Below are 13427 nucleotides of genomic sequence, written 5' to 3'. Positions count from 1 at the left end.
CACATAATTATGCAATGTTATTGATTGTTGAGTGTTCATAATTTCATATTCATAATTTTATGCTCAATTTTAAAAAAGATACATACTTACACATGCAACATTAATCAATGATATAAAATGAGCTGGAATGGGCTTCACAATACAAAACCTGACCTGCCATAAATTTGGGCTGGACTACATCTTCATGGATCTCAAAACAGTCCCTTGAATAGTGACACAAGTCATATGGGCCTCCACTTACATAAGCTGGCAAGCCTGCAGAAAAATAAGACAACACTTCACCTTGCAATCACCGTCACTTGTACATAGTTTGACATTCGTTCATTCATTTTTATAGGAATTTCAAGCATTGCTAATTTTCTCTACCATGGGAGCTCAGGGTGACAAAAACAATCTCCTGCCCCAGATTTATGTTCTCCTCGTCACTGTCGCAGCTGCAGCCCTCATTTTCGCTATCTACCACTTGGTTGCCGCTACTTGCTGCCGTCGACGCCTTGGGCAGCCCCCACAACATAGGCCCATAATCGTGTTCAGACCGAGAGAGTTTCCAAGCAGCATTGAGAGTTCAATGGCCCAGCTCATCCCGGCCCACAAGTATCAAAAGGGTACCGGCCCAGTGGGAGAAGATTGTACCTGCCCAGTTTGCTTGTGTGAATTTGAGGATGGTGATGAAGTACGTACCTTGCAGGAGTGCATGCATTCGTACCATGTGCCTTGCATCGATATGTGGCTCTATTCGCATTCTAGTTGTCCAATGTGCCGTTCCGACGCTACATCTTCGCCATTTATATTTTGACATTTATCGAATTTTCAATCAAAAAATACCTGATTATATGTACAGTATCAAGTAGCTACATATATGAAATGAATAATTCAAATGTTCAAATTTTTTTTTTTTTTTTTTGGTTTGGTAAATATTCACACACATTCATAAAATGTGGAACATCGCCTCCTCTTTGTGATTCTAGTTGTTTTCTTCCTTTAGCACAGATTATGGGCCGAGTAGAAACCCCTTCATTGTATTGGATTTGGTTCTTATTAGCAGGCCCACCCTTTAAATGGACCCATCTGGGCCTGGCATAAATCTTTGGACTAGTCTGGTTATATTGCTGGATGGACATGCCCATTTAGCATAAGGAGAAAATGGTTGCAGTACTTGAACTGTTGAACATGTTGCTCTTTTTTTGATAAAGGCTAACTTCTAATTTCATATTTAATTAACATGGTTTTTTTTTTTTTTTTTTTTTTACATACTTGAATATTATAAATGTGTTGAGTAACTCTAATTTGTTTCTTTAATCATATTTAGTTATGCTGCTAGCTTCTGTTGACCCATCACTATTACTTCAGTACGTGTCAAAACACACACACACACATCAGTCCTCAATCCTCAGCTACAGCCTACACCAATTACCATTAAGAAGGACTAATGAGTTTTAACGTAACCGATTATGGGCCGAGTAGAAACCCCTTCATTGTAAAAAAAAAATGAATGTCATACAAAATTAAAAGTTATTAAACGAGTGTAAGATTAACTTATTTTAATAACAAATAAAACAAATTCTTTTATTAGGGGGTGCGTGTGTATAACAAATAGAGATATTGGGTATGTCAATTCATTCGAGTCGTACGTACAAAATGCATATACATATACGTGTATAACACGTTACACTTAACACCTTCTCGTATATAACCAAAACAAAATACTTAATAAAAATATTGGGTGTGTCGGCTCATTCGAGTCGTACGTACAAAACACGCGTTTACGCGTGTATAACACGTATGACTCGAATGAGCTCAGTATTCGATGCACTGAATACACTTATAATACACTTATATATGGCGTGATTAACATTTGTTCCAACTTGATCATGAAAAAAGAAAAAAAAAAAAAAGCAGCATGTGAGATACTTACGCGCGGTTCTCACACAGCCACACTCAAACTATTGGTTATCATATATCACACTGTCAAAACATTTTTACTACGGCCCTTAGGTCAGCTTTTGAAATCTATTGCACTGCGACAAATATCCAACCATGGGAATTATATTATGAATTTTTTACTTTATCCTAACAAGATACTTACGCATTTACATATTTTTATGAGATTGCGAACTAACGCTCTATTAAGCGGAGTTACAACTTTTGGTAAAAGCTGCTGTGATACACTATTGTAATGAATAATAATTAGTTAATATTCATATTTTGGTCGGACGTTTTTTTTCGTTTTTTTTTTTTCGAAGTGTTTTTGGTTGGATTATTTCCTACCTTTCAAATGAAGTTGGGCTATGACTAACCTAAAAATATAATAGTCTCAATCACAGAGCTAATTTGTTTTTTTTTTTTTTTTTTTTCTTTTCCATTTAATTTCTCCATTGTTTAAGAGTAGTGTTCATGTATAGAGTAGAAAGGAACGGAGGATTTTGGAATATTAGAGAATTTTCATAAATTAATAAATTGAGGAAGATTCTATTATAAGAATAGAGTTTTTTTTTTTTTTTTTAAGAGTTTATTCGTCTATTAGGAAAGATATGGTATATATACAGTTAAGTATCTATCTTTAACAATAGCTTTCATTGTAACACCATAATAAGAATGAGTATAAATAGAAACTCCAATACAAAAATGAGAGAGAAATACACTCGCTCGCTGTCAACGATTACTTACTAAGTTGAGCAACATGTCAGCCTTTCTTAAAACAATTTTCATTAAAAGAAATGAAAAATACTCGAAAGATTTACAATACCCTCGTAAATATTACGATTGAACTTCTTCTGAGTTGTTGGTTTTACAACGATAATGGATTTATCAGTCACCCTCCTGTTCTTCACCAGTTCTTCACCAGCCCATTTGAGGATTAGCAGAAAACATCCCTATGTTATTTACATAGTTTGAAATGGATTACTCTATATTCAAATTCATATTTTAATTTAATATTCAAATACCAACTCAAATTTGATTCTAAAGATATATTACACATCAAATCATAATAATTCAGAAAGATTCAGATTGAATTTCAAAAAGTGTAACATAGTAATATTTTCTCACAGTCCAACATAAAAGGTTAAAAATTTAAGTATTGTAAAAACAAGAGTGGATGTGTAATTTTTTGCCAAGTAAAAATATAAAATAAAATATCTTTAATTTCGTTTGATTCACATGTATCTAAGAATCACCCAAGTCCATATTCAAACCAATTTTGAAGCTGATTTTAGATATGCATCCAACATGTTTTTGATGGATTTGAAATTAAAATTCAAAGCCGTTAAAATGAACTTTTGATTGAATCCGATTTCGAGTCAAACCTGTTTCATTTCTAGCCTTATATAAATACTACTACGTACTTATTTTTATTATTTTGTACAAAGTGAGTGCAAAAATTAAATTATTTTCAAATTTGAACCCACAATTTCAAAATCTTTTAAATCTCAACCAAAAATGTTATCACACTCCATCAGGTTTGGTGATGAGATACGTACCTTGCCAGAGTGCATGCATTCGTACCACATGCCTTGCATCGATATGTGACTCTACTCGCATTCTAGTTGTCTGATGTACCGTTCCGATCCTACACCTTCGCCATTCATATTCCAGCATTTATCTGATTATTGATCAGAAAATACCTGATTATATGTACAGTATCAAGTAGCTACATATATGAAATGTATAATTCAAATGTTTTTTTTGTTTTTTTTTAGTTTGGTAAATATTCACACACATTCATAAAATGTGGAACATCGCCTCCTCTTTGCGAGCCTAATGGTTCATTGTATTGGATTTGGTCCATATTAGTAGACCCACCCTTTAAATGGACCCATCTGGGCCTAGAATAATCTTTGGACTAGTCCGGTTAAATTGCTGGATGGACATGCCCATTTAGCATAAGGAGAAAATGGTTGCAGTACTTGAACTGTTGAACATGTTGCTCTTTTTTTATCAAGGCTAACTTCTAATTTCATATTTAATTAACATTTTTTTTTTTTTAACATACTTGAATAATATAAATGTGTCAAGTAAAAATTTGGTTATTTCTTTATTCAAATCAGTGAATCATGCATTTTTATTGTGTTTTACATCGGTGTCAAAAATCAAAATTATGCCATATAAGTACTATTATAATAAATAAACTCATACTTTTCTAAATAAAATATTGAAATTTTAATTTTAATTAAAAACATGATATTCATGAGGCAATTCGAAATTTTTCATTAATTTGGTTTTTGGATTCCATAATAAACATGAAAACAATTAAACCCCACCATTGTAATAATAATAAAAAAAATGAATGTCATACAAATTTAAAATTTATTAAACCGGGGCACGTGCGTTAGTCTGCGTAACGAGATATTGAGTTTGTCGATTGATTCGAGTTGTACGTGTAGCTCTACACTGATATAAGATGTATTTGGTACACCAATACCTTTTGGTATATAACCAAGACAAATACTTAATCTGTATGGGACAAAAATAACATGTATTAAGATCTCCCATATATATATATACATATATATATATATATATATTTGTTCCAACTTGATCATGGACAGGGGGAAAAAAAAAATGCATTTGAGATGCTTACGCATGTGACAGTTCTCACACAGCCACACTCAAACTATTGGTGTTGACAACACAAACACACACACAGAATTACCATTAAAAAGGACTAGTGAGTTTTAAGGCAGCAAATTGGATATAGGTAGACACAAAAATTAAACCAAACAGAAAACAAACAAGAGGCTAAAAATAAATAAATAAATAAACCAGAATCAACGTAGCATAAGCATTAAAACAGAACAGGAACAATGAATCAAAAGAGTGACACACAATTATATCACAAATTAAACTTGAAATAGAGCCCCCAAATTAAACGAGCACAAATCAATTCCCAAAAAAAAAATTAGAAAATCCATATTGAAAATCGAAGCAAAATCAAGATTATAAAACATCATTAAAGCTTCTCTACAAGAAGAAAGAAGAAAGAAAATCCATAACACATAATCAGAGACTAATATTAAAGAACAATTCGATTAGAAAACCTAGGACATTACAAATTACACAAAAGGGCTGAGACACAGTTAAAACAGGGTTTATTATACATATGAATTAAGAAAGAATCAAATTAAATTCCAACAAGAAACAAGAAATCATATGATCGACAGCCTTCTATCGGTAGAAACCCACTTTCCATTCACCCATTCCTGATGAACCCTCAACCCACTTGCCATTCACCCATTCCTGATGAACCCTTAACCGACTCATTGGGTAAGCGATCTGATCCCATGTGGTCTCGAAATTAACCAAATACTCCAACCCAACTTTGCCAGCGATGTTTCCGACCCACCAACCATCGTTGTCAAACGCATCGACCTTTTCGTACAAACCAAAGGAAGTCGCCGGAATTTGAGGTGGACGCGGGCGGACCTCGCCGGCGGTGACAATCTCTCTCAAGGGTCCGGACCTATCATCTTTCAACAGGGTCTTGTATTGGACAATGTATTCCTTCTCGAGAACCTCTGCAATCACTGTCGCAGCGTAGTACGAACCAAGAAACCCTTCTTCTTTACTCGCAACTTCAACTTGATCACCTCTGCGGAACCCCATGTTTTTTTCCAATTGTACTCTGAAAACACTAGAAGATGCGAATTACAGGGAATGAGATATGTAATGTAGAGAGAGATAAAGGGGGCGGAGTAGGGTTTTGGAGAGAAAACCCTAGAGAGAGAAAGAGATTCTTGAAGAGCAAGGTAAGCTTGTTCGCAGGAGAGAGACTTATTACAAAGAGGATATGTATAAGTGTGGTCTTGAAGAGCAAGGAAAGATTGTTCGCAGGAGAGAGACTTATTACAAAGAGGATATGTATAAGTGTGGTTTATATTTGATAAGGGTTAAGGGCAAAAAATAAAAATAAAAAAAAAATAAAAAAAGCTGTAGGGAAATTTATAACTAACCCCTCAAATTATAAAAAATACAAAAAATCTATTGAACTATATAAAAAAGTTGCATATCACTCCATTCGGCCAAGGTCCGGTAACAATTAGCCGTTAAATTTTGTTGAGTTTTTTTAAAAGACCATACTGCCCTTATAAACATGAAAGGACAAGAGTGCCCTTAAATTTCCAATCTTTGACTCCAATATCCAAACAAGGCTTTAACCTTGTGATTATCCAAACAAGGCTTTAACCGGCTGGTTTGGTCACCGGAGAATATATACAGGTTGTGAGCTTGCAGTTCTGTCAAAACTCACCTTTACTGGGTCATGGTAGCTTAGAGCTCGCTGCTGGGTCAGTCGAAACTCACCGGAGCGGGATGAACAGACGTCGCTGCTAGGTTAGTCGAAACTCACCGGAGCGGCATGAACGGAGGTCACTAATGGGTCAGTCGAGACTCACCGGAACTAGATTAACGAAGCTTGCTGCTGGGTCAGTCCAGGATCACGTCGGATTTCATGTGAGTCAAAGCCCAGAGCTCTCGCCGGTTTTCATTGACGTTTAAGCTCAAAGCTCGCCGGAACAACACGTTAATTTAGGTCCTTGAAAATTCGCCGGTGAAGTCGCTTAAACTCTTGTCAATATGGTTGTTAATGCTTAAGCTTCTCACCTATCTACCAACAATTTTCCTCCTATCTAAGAAATTTATCCATCTCTCTAATCCCTTTCTCTTTCTGTTTTTTTCTTTTTTTTCTTTTTTTTCTTTTTTTTCCTCCCAGATTCATCTCAATTTTGGCGCTAACAAAAAATTAAGAAAGAACTGTCTAAATTAGACAGGTATGGAAACTGATAAAGAAAAATCAGACCTTCTATATGTATGGGAAACTGATTAAGAAGAATTAGATTCCAATTTAAAATATGGGATACTGATTTGTTCTTAGTCCAATTTTGGTGCCCCGGTCATCTCTTTCCATTGAAGAAATCCTTACCAAGATGCACAGCTGATCTTTTTAGCCTCGCCGGAATTGCATCACCATGGTTGATCCCGCCGGAATCACGTCACCACCGTGATCCCATCATTTACTTTACTGATAGTTTTGGGAATTCCAGCCAAATCAATTATATCAGGGTTTGAAGAATTAAAGGAATGGATTTTGGAAAGAGATTGATCTGGTAGCAGGTAAGGGTTTCTTCAATACGTTTCCGTCGTCATCGCCGATTCGCCGTCATAGCCAGGGCCCAGTTTTTGGGGACAAACGGCTGTTTCTGATCGTGAGGGAGGTTGAAGAGAGAGTGAATCGGGAGAGAACGTTGGTAGCGGCGGCGTCAGATGAGGAGAGAGAGGGTTGAATTGGATGCCGTACGATTTTATCAATTGAATATACGTTTTTCTCTTGCCCAAAGAAACAAAACCATAACGATATATATTAATTGATAATACAGCAAACAACGTCTTTTTATAGGAATGGCAGTTTTGTCTTTTTATCTTTTCCGACAGTCTGAGTGGGTAAATTATAACAAATTAAAAGTTCAGAAGGATTTTTTTGTAATTTCGGAGATTAGTTGCAAAATCCCAAATAATTCAGACGATTTTTTTTTGCACTTAACCCTATAGATAATTCGGAATAGGAAACTAGGTTTTAGGTTTGGGGTGTGTGGCCGCTGTGATCTCCTGATCGCATAGTTTTCAGCCGTTTGATTTTAATCAAAGCGATAATAATTAGTACCAATCAGTGTGTAACGGTTGTTAATGCACAGCTGGCTCTTTTTTGTAATTTCAGGCACATATATTCTTGATCTGACTCTCACCAACTGTATTATTGATTATCTTGTATTTTTATTATCTAAATACTAACATATGTATATATATATATAACCGTATTACATAAATTAAATTGAGAAAAGAGTAGTAATTTAAAAACTAAATTCAGCAAAATTTAATTTATTATAATATCATATAATGAGACATATCACCACATTTACATGAATTAAATTTAATAAGTCTTTAAATCATTATTTGGGTAGAAAAAGAAGTTTAAATTGTCAATTTAATTTAAATGAATTTAGCATAATTGTGTCTTACTACTTCTTACCTATAAATTTCTATATATATTTGTCTTTCTCATTAGTAGTAAATTAATTATGATAATTTCCTTCGACCTATGGGTTGACTGTATGCATTGGGCCATCAACTGATGTGGGCGTAACCTAGCCTCACCCTGCAATTAATTATAACACTTCATCTACAGTGAACTAAAAAAAGCACACCGCCACCGCCACCGCCACCGCCACCGCCACGAATATCCAACCATGGGAACTATATTATGAATTTTTTTTTTTATCATACTTGTGCATTCACATATTTGTATGGGATCGCGAACTAACTCTCTAGTAAGGTGAATTACAACTTACAACGTAACACACTATTATAATGATTGAGGGCTCGTTTGGCGTAATTTTTACTTTTATTTTTATGCAGAAGAAAAGAGGAGCAAAAGTCTTTTTTTTTATTATTTATTTATTATTTATTTATTTTTTCTTTTAGCAAAACATTTATTAAAGCTCTTCTACTTGCTGAAATAACTATTTTACCCTTAGACAACTTTTATTTTTTTTTAAAAAAAAAAAAAACATTTTGGCAATATAAAGTAGTTAAACAGCTTTTTATATAATTATTCCCTAAATATCATACAAGAAAAACCTTTCAACAATTTCAAATTATCAGACAAATCCATATATAAGAACATTTATAATAATGTTGCTCACACAAGTATTTTCATCTCCAATAATGAAGATCCACCCCCTACACCTTGACCTCCATATAAGTAATACTAGTATAATCAACAAACTCATACTTTCTAAATAAAACATTAAAAAATAATTTTAATTTAAAACATAGTATTCATGAGACAATTCTAAATCTTTCGATTAATATGGTATTTGGATTCCATAATAAACATCAACACAATTCAACCCAACCATTTTTAAAAACGAATTTAATACAAATTTAAAAGGTACTAACAAGTGTAAGATTAACTTATTTTTATAACCGGACCAGCATGTGCCGGAGGTAGCTGCCCCTGGTCCACCAGAATTTTTTTTTTTTTCTATAAATAAATTTGTAGAAAATGATAAAATATTCACTTAAAATTAATAAAATGGCCCCTTTATCCCTGAATTCACTAAATTTTATTTAATTTTATACATATAATTTGTAAATATTTATAAAATACCTCCATAAAATTTATAAATTATCCCCCATAAAATTATCTATTTCTAAAAATGTCTTTAATTCTTTAATTCTTATTCTTCAAATTTCTTTTTGTCATCTTCAAAAACTTTTGCATTCTTTTTGTACAATTAAAACCTATTTTTTTCTTTAAAATTCTCTCATATTTTTTTTTTTCTTTTTATTTCATTTTCTTCTTAAAAATTTCTTTTTTCTTGCACTCATGCATAATTTATGTGCAATAACCTCTCTCTCTCTCTCTCTTTTCTCTTCTTATTCATTTTTTATTCACTTTTTCTAATGCACTGCTGTTACGCTATTATATTTTCGATCTGTTTTTAAAAAAATTATTTTATCAGTGTTAACATTCCCTTGAACCAAATTCCTGACTCTGCCCCTCTTTATAACAAATATTATAAACGAATTCCTCTATTTTGTGTACATATAATCCAAACAAGGCAATTTTGTATCTTTCCAATATATGTGTGTTTTTTCCCCTTCTAAAACTTGTTCTTAGTGGATCATGCACGCATGAGTGGAAATGGAACCTATCTATTCTAGGGCTGCAAATGAACCGAGCTAAGTCGAGCCTTAGGCTGTTCGGGCCGGGGCTTGTTTACTTATTGTTTAGCTCGAGCTCGTGAAGAGTAAAAAAATCTGAGCTCGGGCTCAGGCTCGACTCATTTAAGAAAACAAATTGAATTTATAGTCAAAATTTGTTAAAGCTCATTTAGTAAATTATTTTATATTTATGTTATACTTTCAAAATTTTAAAAAATTCATCAAAAAATAAAAATAAATGTAAACAAGCCCTATAACAAGCTTACAGTTCATGAATATAAACGAGCTTATATTCATGAACATAAACGAGCCTGCACGAGCCGAGCCAAATACTGCTCGGGATCGGCTCGTTTACTAAACGAGCTTAGAAATCGAGCTCGAACTCGAGCTTGGCTGATTTATTTAACGAACAAGCCTAAGCCAGAGCTGTTCATGAACAACTCGGTTCATTTGCAACCATAATCTAATCCATCATTAACTGGTCAAAAAATGTATAACCGCCTAGATGTATGATACATCTCAATTGTCCATTAAAAAAAGGGATGGATGTCTATATGTGATCAATTATTAGATGGTCATGGTCTATTTGACAATTGGTAGACTAATTCAATGAAAACCCTCCGATCACGAAACTTTGTAATTTATTAATACACTCTTGTTGAACCATTTTTTCAATTCGAGAGTTTATATTTAACTGGTCTACTAAGTGTTAATGGTTCAAAACCATCTAATAATTTATCCGCGATATATATAAGCAGCTAGTAGTCTCATTGGTAGCATTAACTTATCATGGAACCAGTCACTAACAAAAACAAATCTCACTATGATGAGGGTAGTCAGGGTTGGAAATTCGAAAGCTTGTCATTGCATAATTACATACAAAGCTTAGCGACATATCAATCTCCTCTAAAATAATTTTAATGCGAACTCTTGACAAATAATAGTAACAGTTACCTTGTAAACGTGGTTTTTATAAACGTTTGAGTGAAATATTATAGATTGATAATAAAAATATATATATTAAAATAGTAGGTGACTCTAAATGGAATTATTTCGGTTTTTATTTGATTATGTGACTCAAAATATTTTTAAAAATATAAGTAAAATAATTAAAAATTACGTTGTTTATACTATAATTTAGTGTTCAAATCCTATTCCATTTTTTCTAAGGAAAAAAACTATGTGGATTAAAGAATTAAATAATTGATTAAGATTAGTAGATTTGTCAAGAGATCCAATTTTGGGTTGAATTTTATCTAAGTGTAACGTGATAAGACGTGAGGTGGGAATTAAAATATTAAACCCAAAAATTCATTGAGACATTGATGATATAAATTTGATAAGTTGTTACATTAACAAATCAAATATGAGTTATGATTCTTTCATATTATGTCATACACATATTATCTAATGTCACAATAAATAGCATTTTTATATTAGAAAAAAAGTCCTTATTATTTTCTCTTCTTTTTTTCATTTAGGATTTTTTATCTCTCTTTATTGTATTTTTCTTTAATCAAGAGTCAGAAACCTAATTTAAGTTAAAATTAAAATTACAATAAAGAAAAAGCGAGATTAAGTTTAAAATTAGAAAATACGAGGAGGAGCTCCAAGCTCTTGCTTTTCGGGGATCTAGCTTCCCAATGGTTTAAAGGCTACTATATGGCCCAGTCAAGGCCCTGGTCCCAGCCCAAGAAATTATCTGCTGTTTCCATCCCTATTTGCGTTTTGTCTGTGTTGTTAAAGTAAAAGGATAATATTTTAATGTGGGCAGGTGGGCCCCACCGTCAATCATGAAACCGAATGCAATGAAGGCCCACCTATTCGTCTATGTTATCTTTTCACTCTTTCGGAATTCAATTTGGTCCACTGGCCCACATATAATATAACTCTGATTATCTAATGTAACATACATTATTATATTTATACTCAATTTTGTGTACCATAAAGGTCATGATTGTGGTCTTATTAGGGTTTTGCCTTTTGAGCCATGGGAGTCACAATCAACTAATTCTTAATTTTGCAACATTCAATCTAACCATAATGGACTTACGTGTCAAAGTCATGCCCGTGGCTTGCCCCATATGAGTGTGAGGGCTTTGAAATAGTGTGGATTCATTTCTCTCACTCACTACTTTGTAAAATTTTTTATCTCAACTCTTGAGAGATTGGGATACGGTGTGATAATCCAGTGGTAGGTAAGACATATAATGTTTGTGATTAAAGGCTCAAGTTCAAATTTTCATTCCATCAATTATCAACTTTATCAGATTCAGAGATCAAAAATGATATTAATCTAGTTTATTTTTGAATTACGAGACAACGAAACTTTTCTCCATTAGATTATTAATTTCCCGAAACTTGATCTAATGTGTGTGATTGGTACAAAACATCATGATGATCAAAGCTTTGAACATTGGATTATTTCACCAGGCTCTGTTAACATGGATACAATTTAGGTTGTACACTTGCATGTGTTATTATTGGTAGGCTAAAAATGCAAAGAAAATAATTTAATAGTATCTATCCACCTTTAGTACTTTACCCTGTCTATTTATAGCAAATGCAATAATTTAGCCAATTTGATCTGAATTTTAATTACTGTTACTGCCAATGTACCAATTATTATTATTAGAACAAAATAATGCTGTGAACTACACTGACAGAGGTCCAACAACTATTAATCTGTGCTTTTATAACATGAATACCGGAAAAAAATTGTGTCATTAATAAGAATTTGTGAATGAATTCAATATTTTTGCCCAAAATTCCTTGTTTTTATTTTTTATTATTATTATTATCTCCTAACCTACCAAGTACGAATGTATAAAAAAGCCTTTAACTGTGTTACGTTTGAGAGGGTTTGAAATGAATAATTGTTGAAAAATCGGATGCAAAATGAAAATATAGAAAAATTAAACATAGTTTTCATTACTTAAAACCCGAGGAAATTAAAACATGAACAATACTTGGGTCTAACTTAATTCATCCAACCTGCTGATGTGGTTCAATAGATCTAAAACAAATGTCAAAAGCAAAAATTATGATTTAAAACACATGTCCAAAAACAAAAGTTAGGGAATATCTAATTTAATTTTATATTTAATTTTAACACTTGTCGTAATTTTATTAGATCACATTAGTAGATTGGATGAAATTTATCTAACCTGAGTTGCACCTAAGTATTATTCTTAAAACATCTATCCACTCAGACTTGATATGATCATTTGATTTAAATTCTCTTGAATTTTTCATCTATGAAAATCAAATCAATAAAAATATAAAAAGAACACCGATCCTCTCTTTTGTACGTGAGGGTCTTAGACACCACCAAGGCAAAAAAAAAAAAAGAGGCTAAAATCACTTCAAATTTAGCTTTGTTGGGCAAGAAATCTAGTTCATTGTTCTCAACAAAATTTATAAAAACTGAGCAAAAATGATTAAAGATAAAATATTTTCAAGATTTTTACTGTTTGATTTAGAATTTATTTCTTAAAAACCATATTAAACAGATATTGAGAATAAAAAATAATATTTCTTCTACTATTATTATTATTGTTATTAGAAAAAAAAAAACGAAAAAGGAAGGGTAAGGATCATATGGTAAATTCACTAAATTGGTAATTCACTTCACTTCATTGACAATAACGACACTCGCTATGTGTTGAATGGCACCTCCCTTCTTTTATATGTAATCCCATGTGAGCATC

The 13427-nt window shown here is 32.7% G+C and overlaps 2 protein-coding genes across 2 annotated transcripts; one reads left to right on the top strand and one right to left on the bottom strand.

The window, feature by feature from the left end:
* The first annotated feature begins 367 nt into the window (after positions 1-367).
* On the top strand, positions 368-796 carry LOC132269930 (RING-H2 finger protein ATL52-like). The gene has a single exon (XM_059771150.1). The coding sequence runs from the start codon at positions 368-370 to the stop codon at positions 794-796; it is 429 nt and encodes a 142-aa protein (XP_059627133.1).
* A 4367-nt stretch (positions 797-5163) lies between these two features.
* LOC132269929 (protein AGENET DOMAIN (AGD)-CONTAINING P1-like) lies at positions 5164-5601 on the bottom strand. The gene has a single exon (XM_059771148.1). It carries the CDS (start codon positions 5599-5601, stop codon positions 5164-5166), a length of 438 nt encoding a protein of 145 aa, XP_059627131.1.
* Between the last annotated feature and the right edge of the window lie 7826 nt (positions 5602-13427).

Source organism: Cornus florida, unplaced genomic scaffold, assembly GCF_030987335.1.
Source record: "Cornus florida cultivar Cherokee Brave unplaced genomic scaffold, ASM3098733v1 CherokeeBrave_3.0.0_Hap2_Chr08, whole genome shotgun sequence".
Classification (NCBI taxonomy): Eukaryota; Viridiplantae; Streptophyta; class Magnoliopsida; order Cornales; family Cornaceae; genus Cornus; species Cornus florida.
This window is presented reverse-complemented; position numbering and strand designations above follow the sequence as displayed.